The sequence below is a fragment of the Lynx canadensis genome, chromosome B1, assembly GCF_007474595.2.
Source record: "Lynx canadensis isolate LIC74 chromosome B1, mLynCan4.pri.v2, whole genome shotgun sequence".
Classification (NCBI taxonomy): domain Eukaryota; kingdom Metazoa; phylum Chordata; class Mammalia; order Carnivora; family Felidae; genus Lynx; species Lynx canadensis.
Window position 1 is genome coordinate 2587433 of NC_044306.2, and position 14886 is coordinate 2602318.

Below are 14886 nucleotides of genomic sequence, written 5' to 3' on the forward strand. Positions count from 1 at the left end.
AACAAGCTTTCTCAAGGAGTCTTCTTTAAAAAGTCACCTCCACAATCAGCACGTGGAGAAGAACACAGAGCCACAAGGGAGAGCAGCAGTTTCCGTCACCAACATGGAAACGATGAAGGGTTTTACCAGTGAACACCCCAATCTTTATGTTGACACCTTTCTCAGTTGAGTTCTACAATGATTAAATCTTTTTATTTATTTCTTCAATTGAGGAATATCCATTATTGGAGCCACAGAAAGTAATATACTCCTGGGATAATGAAGCTTAAAATCAATATATTCAGCATATTTTTCACAACTCATGAGCCATAAAAGAGCCACTATCTTACAGAAGAAAGAGAGAGGGAAATAGAGATACAGAGAGATGCACTAAATATCACATTCAATGCAAGAAAAAGGTCAACACTTAATAAAATCTTCATATAAAACTGTCTCCTTTCATCTTATAGTCAAATGTTTGAGACCAGAACAAACCTAACCACGGTTCTCGGATAATTCTGTTAGCAGCAGCGTTGATATTATCTCTATTATCTACTTTGTGGTAATGGGTGTGCTCCATCCCTATTTTTGGGAGATCAAACTGTAAGCACCTAGGCACAGATACCAGTAATGAGGTTGTTGCTGTGATTGGAAGCGGAAGAAGCACCGTCAGCTAAATTCCAATCCAACGACAGTGAGACAAGGGAACACGAACACACGTAAGGTAATTATGTCAGGATATTAGTTACATCCAGCAATGGATTGGAATATGTACACAAACACACACAGCCCCTGGAGTGGGGAATATGTGTACACACACGCACACACACACACACACACACACTCACACACACAGCTCCTGGGTTGGGGAATATGGACACACACACACACACACACACACAACCCCTGGAGTGGGGAATATGTACACACACATGTGCACAAGCACACACACACACACACACACACACACACAGCTCCTGGGTTGGGGAATATGTATACACACACAGACACACAGACACACACACACACACACACAGCTCCTGGGTTGGGGAATATGTACACACACACAGACACACACACACACACACACACACACAGCTCCTGGGTTGGGGAATATGTACACACACACACACACACACACACACAACCCCTGGAGTGGGGAATATGTAAACACACATGTGCGTGCGCACACACACACACACACACACACACACACATACAGGTCCTGGAGTGGCGAATATGTACATACACACACACACACAGCCCCTGAAGTGGGGAATATGTAAACACACATGCACACACACACACACACACAGCTCCTGGGTTGGGGAATATGTATACACACACACACACACACACACACACACACACACACAGCTCCTGGGTTGGGGAATATGTATACACACACACACACACACACACACACACACACACAGCTCCTGGGTTGGGGAATACGTACACACACACACACACACACACAGACACACACACACACACACACAACCCCTGGAGTGGGGAATATGTAAACACACATGTGCATGCGCACACACACACACACACACACACACACACACACATACAGGTCCTGGAGTGGCGAATATGTACATACACACACACACACAGCCCCTGAAGTGGGGAATATGTAAACACACATGCACACACACACACACACACACACACAGCTCCTGGGTTGGGGAATATGTATACACACACACACACACACACACACACACACACACACAGCTCCTGGGTTGGGGAATATGTACACACACACACACACACACACACACACACACACAGCTCCTGGGTTGGGGAATATGTATACACACACACACACACACACACAGCTCCTGGGTTGGGGAATATGTACACACACACACACACACACACACAGCTCCTGGGTTGGGGAATACGTACACGCACACACGCACGCACACACACACACACACACACACACACAGCCCCTGGAGTGTGTGCTCACCTACTCTGGTTTTGTCTCTCATCTAATTGGCCTCAGAATCGAGTTTACCTGGCTCCTTATTGACATCAGTTTTGTACCTGGCTAATCAATTACTTCTTTCCATCCTAAAGACTACAGAAGAAGACTTCAGCAGTGCCTGTCTGTTTTAACATACACCTAGAAAAAAACCTCTGAAAGTGAAAGAAATTGTGCTCCGCAGTCCTCTGTTTCCATGCACATAAGGATGAGTTTAATTTCCAATTAGTAGCTCACCATTTTAGGAATACAGAAGTTGATACTTGTGGTGTCCGTCCATATGAACAACTTGACTGTTAAGATTCATCAAGGAAGTAAAAGGCATAGGGACACACACGGAATCAATTACAGTAATTTTTTTTATTGAGTTGATTGTTATTTTACTGGACACATGACAAGTCCATCAAAACATGTCAAAGCCCTGTTTTTATGGACAGCTGTAATTGTACCTTGGTCTAATTTTATGGGCTGTGATAATACTTCTATGCAAAGAAAAATATTAACATCAGTTCCATTTCAAACTGACAATTCAACCACATACTACTTCTAAGTATGGCCTTGTTCTATTAATAAGTTTATTAGAATTGGGTAAAAACGTATGAGACTAGAGTTGAAAACAGTATTAACATTTGTTAAGTGTATTGTACTATTTTTTTAAAGATGGTACATCTAGAAATATCTGTGAGCCGTTTGTTTTATATGTTTTTAGTAAAATAATCATTTAAATGGATTAATGTAACTTTAGCTCTTTTAAATTTCCTAAAATATCTTCTGAATCCATAGAATACTTAGGGAAAAGGAGAGAGTTGCTTGGGGTCATCTACTGTAAATCTCCACGTTAAAGAATTAAATAATGGTTCAAGTTCATTCAGGACATTTTCAGAGTGCATCAGTAGCACATTAATTGCTTAAAAGTTGAATCATTAACAAAAATATTTTCATGTTCCACAATTGATCTCTGAGACCATACAAGTGCAAGAAGAATTCATTTTCGTGTGGGGGAGAGATAATCTAACCCAAAGATATACTAAAGTCCTGTGTCACAAAAACATGATAATGGTGTTTTTATTACATTAAGAGAGATTACTGATATAGAAAAGAAAAGAAAGGAAACAAGAAACTTACCATCAAACACCTCCAGGGCATCAAACTGCTTTTCACTTTGAAATGTATCTACAAAGATGGTGATGTTATAGTTTGGTTCCACTTTAATACTCCATGAGCACGTCTGGGAGTTAAAATAGTTGCCTGGGTAACCTGGGCTGAGGATGACTCCAGAAGATTCTGTCCGGACTTCATTTGCTGGGCATTGCGCTAGTGAGAAAAATACCAGTAAAAATTTTCCTTAACAAAATGAACCTGACTTCCATAGGAGAGTTTCTATCCCTATATTTACAAGCCAATGGTGGCAGCGGGAGAGGGGGTGTGGAAGCTATCCTACTGAGCTGTGACCAAATTTAATACAAGAGACAAACACAGCAGGAGAAAACCACTGAATAATGAGTAATTATCGTTTATAATAATTATACCGACCTATAATTTAAATGAGAATTATATACACGTATGTAATACATACGCCGATATACAAGGTGATTAGATAGATAGATCGCATTTACCTCTTTGATAGATCAAAGAGATTAAGCCGCTGACACCAGGGCAGCCAACTTTGATAAAGCGGTTGCTTGAAAGAAACCTGGACCCTGGAAGTTTCCTTTTTCTGGAAGTGGTGGCGAAGCACACCCGTGCCCCTGTTAACCCGTGTGAGTGAGGTGAGAAGCAGCCACACAGGAGTGGTTAAAACCACCATGTGCCTTTCGCTCTGTGACTGAATTGCCCACACACCTTCAACTGGGGCAGGGATCCTAGGATCCCATGTTTTCCCAACTCACCTTTTCAATGTAATATCGCAGAAACATTGTGCTATTATCTTCAGTAACAGAAAATGATACTATTTATTTCTTCCTTTTAATATAATACTTTAATGTAATTTAATACTTTTAATTTCATTTAGAATAGTAAATTTTAGGGGCATCTGGGTGAGTCATTCGGTTAAGTGGCTGACTTCGGCTCAGGTCACCATCTCACCGGTTGGTGAGTTCGAGCTCCGCGACGGGCTCTTTGCCAGCCTGGAGCCCGCTTCAGAGTCTGTGCCTCCCTCTCTCTCTGCCCCTCCCCGACCCACTCTCTCTCTCTGTCTCAAATATAAACAACAAACAAAAAAGGAATAGTAAATTTTACACATGTGATTTGACTTCTTGGGACTGTGATAAGAGATGAATGAGAAAGTTCTGGGCCGAAAGCCATACTGCATCTTTGGGTCGTTACAGTGTTGAGTACGAGTAGTGATTTGTAAAGGATGAATTTATCATAAGGAATCAGTTATCGATTTATCTTTATGAACGAATCATTAAGATAGTGTGGACACACTGAGCTGTGTGTCCCTTTTTCCCCTCCCACTTTCCTTTTTGCTTTATTCAACTGCTTCCAGAGTCATTAAAATAAAACTGATCTGCACAGGTACGAACACACAGAAGAAAACCACCGGTATCACAATCAGTAATTTATTTCAATGATAATTTCATTATCTTCCAGAAATAGTTTATTTATACAATTATGGAGAAAACAATTTTTCTCTATTGATCATGGTTCAAAAGTAAACAGAGATAATAGCAAAACTATTTATAAAATTTTAAAAAGTTAAATGATCAGCTTTTCCTTCATGAAAAAGAGATTTTGTTAGAGGAAATGTGTCTTATTTTTTGAATTATCTCCTTTTAATTAATCAAATTTATGTTATTAATTCATACATTTCAAAATAAAGACATTTCACAACCTGATAGGCAAATCACATGTAATATGTTTTGATTCCAGTAAGTGTCTGATAAAAGGGAACTTTTCCTTTTTTTATCTTTCATTTGTCTTAGTGTTCTTATTCTGTGTACCTTAAAATTTATAAAGTGTGTAGGCATAAGATCACCAAAGATGAAACATTTTATAGAACCCTTTTTTAAAGTTTATTTATTTTTGAGAGAGAGTGAGAGAGAGAGAGAGAGAGAGAGAGAGAAGGAGAGAGAGAAGCCCAAGCAGGCTCCATGCTGTCAGCACAGAACCTGATGCAGGGCTTGAACTCAAGAACAGTGAGATCATGACCTCAGCCAAAATCAAGAGTCAGACGCTTAACTGACTGAGCCACCCAGGTGCCCGAGAACCCTTTTAAATAAATAAGTATTTAGGTAGACTTTTAAGAATATGTGCAGTGTTAATTAATGGTAAGTTATATAAAAAAATTTCAAACCAAAACACTCAGCCTAAAGCAATTTAATTTAAAAAGTAATTTCTTCTGTGATAGTGGTAAGATCACCCTGTAAAATCTATTACGCCCTTTCAAAAATGAACACATTGGCATTTTTTAAAAGAACACATTAAAAAACCGGACTTTGTATCTGGGTGTGTATGTGCAGGGCTTGGAGGTTCAGAGTCTCCACAGATCAGCCTTGACTTTGCAGCGAGAGCCAGGGCTAGAGGCGAATGAAACTACTCTCAAGGGTTATAATCAGATGAACACATGCAAACCCTCTCCTTCAGTCTGAAACACTACACGGGCAGGTGTTTCAAAGCCTGGAAGGGTTTGGCCACCTGCCTGCCTCTTCCTGAGGAAAGATGCCGTTCCAGTACCTTCCCTTCTGTGGTACGACCCGGGAGAAAGGTTTAGGCCAAATCTCCTCTCTCTGCTTTTATCCCGCCGCTATGGTCACTAGGCGACACTGGGCGGCAGATTGTCTAGGAGCAGACAATCCTCCCTAAGTTGCTGCCATCCACCCGGTGAGAGGACAGCCCTCCAGGGTTTGAAAGCTGTGAGTGGTGATAAGTCAGAAACAGAAGCTTTAGCTTAGCTATTTTCATTCCTTTCATTCTCAAATCCTGCTTCTGTTTCTTAGAGAAGACACAATCAAAGTATAGGTGCAATTATTTGCTTCCTTTGTCTTACAACACTCAACACTTTCTTTTTTCCAGACATACACACTGTTTTAAAATGCACTTGAATATATCTCCCTGGGAGTTAACGTGTTTTTGATTCATTTGTTTCTCTGGCTCTTTCATATGAGCCTCTTCCTTCCTGTCCCTCACTCTACATCCTTGCTGGGAGTTACACGCACCCACAGCGGGGAGTTTGGAGACGGAGGGGCTCTCCCAGGGCCTGGCTGTTCATTTCTAGATCAGCATTCACGCCTTACACACATCCCGCGTCTCCACCGTCTCCCTGGGGATGCCCCCCACCACGGGAAGCATCTGTTTGAGGTTCCCATCAAAGATGCCTCGAAAAGAGCGCGCCTCCCTGAGAAGGTCCCCTGAGCTTTGAGCCAGCCCACCTCGGCGAGAAGCTATTCCTTCAGCTTATTTTTGAAGAAAAAGAAAATGTGAGGCTTAAAACCAAAGCATAGTATTGAATGCATCTTGCGGGCCTTCAGCAAAAATAACGCAGTCAAGCATTAGGCTTTGTAAATAATTAAAACTAATTCTTAAAAGCACCCGGAGGTCTCAGAGAATTGGAAACAGAGAACTCTACAAACAAGTGGGAAAGCTGTGACCCAGAGCCCTGGACAGGCATGTTCTGGTCTCGAGCTTTCCAACAAATGGCCATTATCTCAAGGACGCTGGTTGTCTTTAGCGTTCGTTGAAAATACAGGTTTCTGATTTCTTTGTAAGTGAATATTTTAAAAACTACGGATGGATTTGCACTGTCCACAGGCTGAAGCCACCCGATACTGAAGGCCTTTTAAAATGTGGCCCCATGTGTAGTTTCCAGCCCACTTAATGCCACTTCCCCAACACACCCTAAGAGCAAAGTGTTCTCCTTTCCTCTTCTTTCCTGGACACCCCACGTCCTCTCTTGTTTCCAGACCTTGGTTATTACTCCTCTTCGGTTTTTGAAGGGCTTCTCTTTCCTTAACGTGACTCTGTTGTAAAACTTATCTGGTCTTTGTCCCAGGTTCCTGGCACAGACCTTCAAAAGCCTTGGCACTTCGTGCATGTTGAGCATGTCTTGGTCAGGAGGAGCCCCTTTGGATTACACCTGAGTCTAGGCCAATAAGGCGACTTAGGGTGGGTCCCTTGGTAGCTTCAGTATGGGGCTGGTCAGCAGAGAGAGCCAGTGATGAGTGGGCTGAAATTCCTGCCCCCCTCACAGACTTCCAGTAGGACCATGGGCTTGGGGTTCAGAGGAGGGGAGACTGGCCCTATAAAACCTCTTATACCCCAAATCCAGGGCCCAGATGCTCATGTGCTGAGAACCCCTTTCACCCTGCACCCCGTGCCTCTTCATCAGACTATTCATCTGTACCCTTTATTACATCCTTTAGAACATAAAGGAAAATTTTTATTTTTATATTTATTACATCCTTTAGGACCTAATTACACCCTAAAGGATACAGAATATAATTCTTTATGATATAAAAAATATAACTGGGGCGCCTGGGTGGCGCAGTCGGTTAAGCGTCCGACTTCAGCCAGGTCACGATCTCGCGGTCCGTGAGTTTGAGCCCCGCGTCAGGCTCTGGGCTGACGGCTCAGAGCCTGGAGCCTGCTTCCGATTCTGTGTCTCCCTCTCTCTCTGCCCCTCCCCCGTTCATGCTCTGTCTCTCTCTGTCCCAAAAATAAATAAACGTTGAAAAAAAAAATTAAAAAAAAAATATATAACTAATGGGGTACCTGGGTGGCTCAGCAGGTTAAGCGTCCAACTTCAGCTCAGGTCATGATCTCACGGTTCGTGAGTTCAAGCCCCACACTGTGCTCTGTGCTGACAGCTTGGAGCCTGGAGCCTGCTTTGGATTCTGTGTCTCCCTCTCTCTCTGCCCCTCCCCTACTTGTGCTCTCTATCTCTCTCTCTCTCTCTCTCTCAAAAATAAACATAATTTTATACATATATATTATAAATAAATATATATAATGTATATATGTGTATAATATATATAAACATATATGTGTATGTGTGCATATATATGTGTATGTACATACACATATATATACATACACATACGTATATGACACATGTAAATAAATGTTTCCCTCAGCTACATGGGCTCTTCTAACACAGGGTAAAACCCAAAGAGGGACCATGAGTACTTCTGGCCTACAGCGGGTCACTAAGAAGCACAAGTGATAACCTGAATTTGTGACTGGACTCGGGAGTGGGGACAGCCTTGTGGGACTAAGCCCTTACCCTGTGGGGTCTGACCCTGTCTCCAAGTAGAGTATCAGAATTGAGTTCAACTGTAGGACGTTCAGCCAGGGTCCGGGGCGAACGGGAGAATTGCCTGGTGGTGTTGGGAAAGATTCCAGATCCTCATATAGTGTTTTCTAAACGAGGATTGGTATCCAACAGGGTATAATTTATCTGCATAGGATGCTACCTTTCAAGGAACGAGTTGCTCCCACTGTTCGTTCCCAAGGAGGAATCAATCACCCAAAAGGTGGTAATAATTTTCCAAGTGGAACTTCTAAAAGAAGGATGATGACATGTGAAGAAGAAGGACTTGTAACTAACACAATTTTCTATCAATAATTTATTGGGGGATTACCCACCCCCACCCCTTGAGCCCAACCAACTGGTAGAAAGTACTGGAAGGAAGACTATCATTCAGTGATCAAGTATTTGATAAAAGACATCTGAGCCCCTATTTCCTTTATTTATTTACTTATTTTTTTAATAATAAGGATTTAGGGAACAGCAGCTAAGGTAACTCTCAGTCTGTTTTAAACAAATTTACTCCTGAATTGTAAGAGAAGAGAACCACACTGTCATCTGTAGTAATTGCTACGAGTTCGGTAGGGTGCGAGACCCTCTGGCCCGAGCTGGGAGAACGTGTCTTGTTAGCAGAATTCTCCCCGCAGACGGGTGCGAGAGCCAAGTAATTTAGAGAATGGTGTTCATGTTGTCCTGATTTACTCTGTTCCTGGACTGTCACGAATTAATTTCATTTAAATAAAAAGTAGGTTAATCTTGGAGGTAGCCAACATAATAAAGTAATTTCCCTTATTTTTGAAGTGCGTGTTAAATAAATATTTATGCCTTTCTTCACTAATCAACTAAGACCGTCCTTGCTTAAAGTCATCTCTGTTGAGAAATTTACGGCTCTGTTCGTTGGAATTAAAATGTGCCTTAAAAACACACAATGCACCTCCATTAATTTTTATATGAAATGGGAAAAAAATCCACCGTAGATGGTTTTTGCTGACGTAACATGGTACCGACACACTGATTTTTTTTCCAAGAAAATAATGACTCAGTCTCCCGACCCAGCACCCCATGCGGCCCAACTTTAAGGGAGGCACCCGTGAAGCAGAGTTTCAGCACCTCCCACAACTGGGTTGGGTCCTCTGGGTGTTTAAAGGGGTTTGCTCTCTGCCCACACCCACTGGCTCTCCCAGTGACACAATTTGGAAGTAATTTTTCTTTGAATTAATCTGAGGTATCATGGTTGTTTAAAGCTGCTTCATTCCAGATCTTCCTCAGATGATGGTGAAAATTGTTTTCCTCTCCCCGGGTGACTAGGATTCTACCTTATTCATAAGAAGAATGCAGGAAGTTAGTACCACATTCCACAAGAACCACACCACAGGTGTGAGCACTTGTAAAATCGATACTAGCGCGGTACAAAGAAAGTTGCTTCTTACACGGCAAATAATTAACATTATGTATCACCTGGAATAATTTAATATTCTCCGCATCTTTACCGCAATCCCATAAATAAGGCAGACCGACCATCCTCCTTGCACACGATGTTCAAGGGACTAATGATCCACCCGGGTCACTTGATGGGAGTCCGGACTCGGGCGCTGGGTGTTCCCTTCCTAACTTTTGAGCGCTTCATTATCCTTAACGAATGACAGTCTTCAAATTCCTTGAAAGGGGGGAGGTCCCATCCTTTCAATGAATTGAATGTTTATTGTGATTTTCTAGTCACAAAATAAAAACTATTCTAATTTGTAAAACCCTTCAACTTATTTATATATTTTTTTCCAGGTTTTTTTTCTCCCAATACTATTTGAGAGTGGAGCCTTTCAAATATTTTGAAGTTTGCTTTTTATTTATTTTGGTGGGGGGAGAGGGAATCCCAAGCAGGCTCTGCACTGTCAGCACAGAGCCCGATGTGGTGCTGGATCCCAGAAACCATGAGATCGTACCCTGACCCCAGATCACGAGTTGGACACCTAACCGACTGAGCCACCCAGGAGCCCCTCAAATATTTTGAAAAGTGATCTAATTATACTGTCTGTTATTGCCTACAGTCTATGTATTTTAAAGACATGTGAATACATGAAACGGGTGCATTTATTGTATGCAACAAACATACATTTCAACATTTGTAAATTTTACACAAAATACGGTAAACACTAGATAATTTTATGCATGCTAACGTATTTAGAGGGAAGTGTGGCGATGTCCGTAGTTAGCTTTGAGATGCATCAAAAATAGCAGATACATTAATGGATGGATAAAAGGAAAACAGACATGTGACAAAGGATACATGGTAAATATTAATGGTGGACCCTCAGTGATAGGTATTCAGATGCTTATTTTTAAATTATTTCAACATTGCCAAATGTTCGAAAATTTTCTAATGAACTATTGGGAAAGACTTTGTGTTTGATAGGACTTTGATTTGTCTTTTAGAGATAGCTAAAAGAGAATAGCAGGTACTTTTAATTGCAATGAGATCCTAACACAGAGATTAAATTCAGAGTCATGCAAAAAGAACCAAAAGCCCAAATGTAGACCTATCCCAGCAGTATCATTCTCTGTGGACAAGTACATTGGCAGTGTTGAGCTATGCGTACCTTCACACGTTGGGGGAGAGCCTTCAAACTGCAGCTGGGAACTGAGCCTGCAGGCCAGCGTGTCAGTCCCTACCAGCGTGTACCCAGGGTGGCACTGGTACTTCACAAAATCCCCTGCAAGAGTCAGCACAACAGACCTGGGGCTTAGCTTTCCGCGACATACAGGGCGTGTGAACGTATTAAAGGAATACATGACCCCATAGCAAATTGCGTCAATGAGCAGACCACTTCCGAACCAACACCTGGCTTCAGTTTTGGTCTGTCGAATAAAATGGTAGCATTTTCACTTCTTGACGCACAAAAATGCTATCTTAACTGACAGTAATCCTATTTAAAAAAAAAAAAAAAAAAGGAACTAGACGCCTGGGATTTAAGGATGTAGAATAGAAGGGCTTTAATGCATCCAGAGAGGGCTAAACCGTGACCCTGCCCTAATTAGTACAATGTTCCCATTAACTGAGCCATTATGAGTAACCAGAAATTGGGGCACGTGGTTTGACCAGTGGTCTGAAACATGGTGTGCGAACAGGGTGTTGTATTTGTTATTGAGACAGAGAAATCCTGGGTCATGGTAATTATACCACAAACATATGCCACGGCTGGTTTCCTAATGTGACCTGATGATTATTTAATGAAACAGGCCATTAATATAGAATGATAAAGCAGAATTTCTAAATATGATCATTAAATATATTCACCATTACATTCCAGTGTCAGTGAAAGGTCAATGTTATACTAATCATTATTTTAGCTGCACATGATTAAGTCCTTCTCGTGCATGAACCTGCTTTTCTAACCAAACACAAATATCTGTGTAAGTCTGTCTCTGAAAACTTGACTCAAAAGAAAAATACAAACTAGAAAATGCTGGTGGGGGGCGGGGAGGGGGGCAGAATAAGGAGGTGCTCAAAATGGAAAAAGCCAAATTCAAATTCAGAAAACGAACATCACAGAGATGAAGGAAGAAAGCCGTATTTATTCGATTAATAACCTCTGTGGATAAGCCCCTAATAATGCTTTAGAATATTTCTGACAAGTACTCGCTCGCTTACTCATCCGAGTTAGGAGTTGGTGTAAAAAGGTGGACTGAGTTGATGGTATCGTAGTGAAGGAAACATTACCTATTTCAAAATCTTCATCCTCAGTGAGCATTTCTGCCTGTGGAACGGCCGGGGGAGGTTGGCATTTCTTGAGCTGAAATGCTAAACGGTTTATGGGGAAAAAAATTAACTGTAATTACGTTTGCTGAATAAACAAAAATATTACAAAAAGCATTCCTCTTATGTTGTTCTAATGCTTAGGGACACTGCAAAGTCTATATGTTTCAATCATCGCTTTATAAAATTCTCAAGCTTCGCATGCTTATGGGATTATTTCGTGCCAAAGAAGATATAATAAAGTCAAAGGGAAAGAAGTGTACAGTTTTAAAAATTATGACATCGAAATAAAATCACTTCACGTATACTTGGGATTCTGCCACAGAGATGGTTCACCCATGGCCTGGTGGCGGGTCCATATTTACATTTGATAAGGTCTCCCCCTGCCTCACATCTGAGGACCTCCGGGGACACAGTCCTTACGAGATGTCAGGTGCTGATACGCTGTTTTCCCAATTATTTATTTTCAAAACCATTAGATCTGCTTTTGCCTCATCTGTAATCACATGACGCTTGCTACCTTGATCCCCCTGGAGACAGGGATGAGGAAATCCACAAAGGCACTCACTGTCTTTCAAGGGTCTCCATATCAGTTGCATTTGCAATCCACTTACCTTGGAAGGAATCCAAGCTTCCCATAAACCAGACGTGACATAATCAAATACCATTAAGCAAAAGAGGATCACAGGAAACCCTGACATGGAACTCAAGAAAATCCCCTAAGGCTCTCGCTGGGCACAATCAAGGAACTTGAGCTGGAGAGGAGGCCTATGTCAACCCGACCAGCAAAACCAAATGCGATTCTCCACCTGCCTCAACAAGGTGAAAATGCACTGACCGTGAAAATTGAGAACAAAGAAGCCTCCATTTGAAAAGTCGCTGTGGAACTTGAGCAGGACTTGGTTGGTGGAGCTATACGCGGTTTCCAGGGCTGTATTCCCACTGAAAACTCCCAGCTGAGGTGAGTTCTGATCAGGCCCATCCCTAGGGAAGAGAGAGACGTTTGATGGAAAGCTCCTAATTACAGATGGAACTAAGGATCATTTTCTTCTCACATTTGGACTCTGTCCTGGCATCAGCGGGCTGGTCTGACCCGGGCTCCGGGGGACGGGACTGCCGCGCACACCTGAAAACTCAGGGCTGACTTCCATTCCCCCCACAGCTGACCTTTCCAGACCAATCACTGAGACACGTTCACATTCATTCTGGTGGCCGCAATACCACCTATCAGTTGCCCTTCAAACGTCTACATTTGAAAGTCTAAATTCAATGGTGTCTCTTTAATTATGGGTGAAATTTATGCAGATCTTGCAATGGAACTAAATGATTTTCAAAAATTGCTTAAACAGAAAACTACAGTCCAAGGTGGAGTCCCCTGCCCCATGAGTGCACGGCAAGACTGAATGCAGTTTCAACCCCTCCTGGAGTGAAATTTTATGCCAATCATTCAGAAAGTATCAGCGCCAATGAGGTCTCTAGGACTGTCTCCATCCAGCCCCACCTCAAGGAAGAGGAGCTAATCTGCATGGTAAGATCCCCCCCTTTCTCCTTGCCTGAAACAATCCTTCCTTTTGCTAATGGCTTCTTGCCCCGCCCTTCTTCCCTTGAAAACCTTCCTTGGGCACACCTAGGTCCCCAAGCATCTCTCTACTTGCCAGATGGGATGCTACTCAATTCATGAATCATTTAATAAAGCCAATTAGATCTTCAAATTTACTCAGTTGAATGGTTATGTTTTTAACAAACCGAATAAAACACCACCACCTTCTGGACACTGTTTAGAAATACCGAGATGTGTAATGTCACAAAGTTGAAGAGACTTTTCAGTCTCTCGTTCATTAGTGTTCTTTGCAACAGGCACTCTACTTTGTTAAATATGAAGAGCCTTCGCTCCCATCTGCTAAATCTATAGGTTAACCCAGGTGAAATGGCTGATACTATAATGTTTGCCTTGATCAATTTAATATTTCAAGTTCTCAGCTTCCTCCTCATTCCCTCAGCCACTGGGTCGGCCGTTATCACCTCCCTGCCAGAGTTATTTCTATAGCCTCAAAAGCCGGCCTCCCCTCTTGCCCTCAGTTAATGTATTTCCCACAAAGTGAGGCTGGGCATTCTGCAGTCAAGGTGATTCTCCTTCCTAAGACCTACTGAGTCCTTTTTGCTCTGAGAACTAAGTCTGGAATCCTTCACAAGATTTATAAACTCCCGTATTCTCCGTCCTGCTCACTCGGACTCCCGTAATATCCGTATCTGAGATCTGCCAATAGCCTGAACTCACCCTGTTCCCTGACTTTACAGGCTTTCCAATAAGAAACTCTTAACATTTATGCCGACTTCCCCAACAGGCACACACGCATTCGTGCATGCGTAGCGTGTAGTTACCTGCCTTTACTCCAGTTTTCACGGAAGTTCATCCTGGCAGCACATCGTGGATCTTTAACCCTGAGTTAAGCTCACCTCCTCACACCCTGTCCATGCCCCCTCCTTCTCCCACCATAGTGTCACAGAGGACCTGGCAATCTCTGTGTCCCCCATAACCTCTCCCTTCCAAAAGCAAAGGTAGGACAGTCATCCCCATAGACACGCAAAGGTAGCCCAGGGTCACACAGACAACTTACGCCAGGCCACGTGGCTCTTTGGAAGGAGAACCAGGACCCAAATCCCCGCCCCCATTTGCTGGCTCCTAGTATTTCCTACACATACGGAAGGGCAGCTCTGCAAAGTTCACAAAGGATGGAGGGAGGGCTACGTGCGATTATGTCTTCGCTATTTCCAGACGCATCAAGTTCTTATCGTGCCATTTCTTATCATACTTAACAACGTAAAATAAAATAAGCTTGGGATATTTTATATTCAGAGTAGCCCTGAATTTATCTACCATGGAGTAAAACTCAAACATGTGACATGACATTTATT

General features: G+C 42.3%; 1 protein-coding gene across 1 annotated transcript in view; it reads right to left on the minus strand.

The window, feature by feature from the left end:
• CSMD1 (CUB and Sushi multiple domains 1) overlaps nt 1-14886 on the minus strand; it is a 398630-nt gene that overhangs the window by 141225 nt on the left and 242519 nt on the right. Inside the window, exons 33-35 of the mRNA XM_032593032.1 lie at nt 12809-12954; nt 11935-12015; nt 10814-10927 (exon numbers count right to left, since the gene is read on the minus strand). Coding sequence (XP_032448923.1) covers nt 10814-10927; nt 11935-12015; nt 12809-12954 — 341 coding nt within the window. The remainder of the gene's footprint in view (nt 1-10813; nt 10928-11934; nt 12016-12808; nt 12955-14886) is intronic.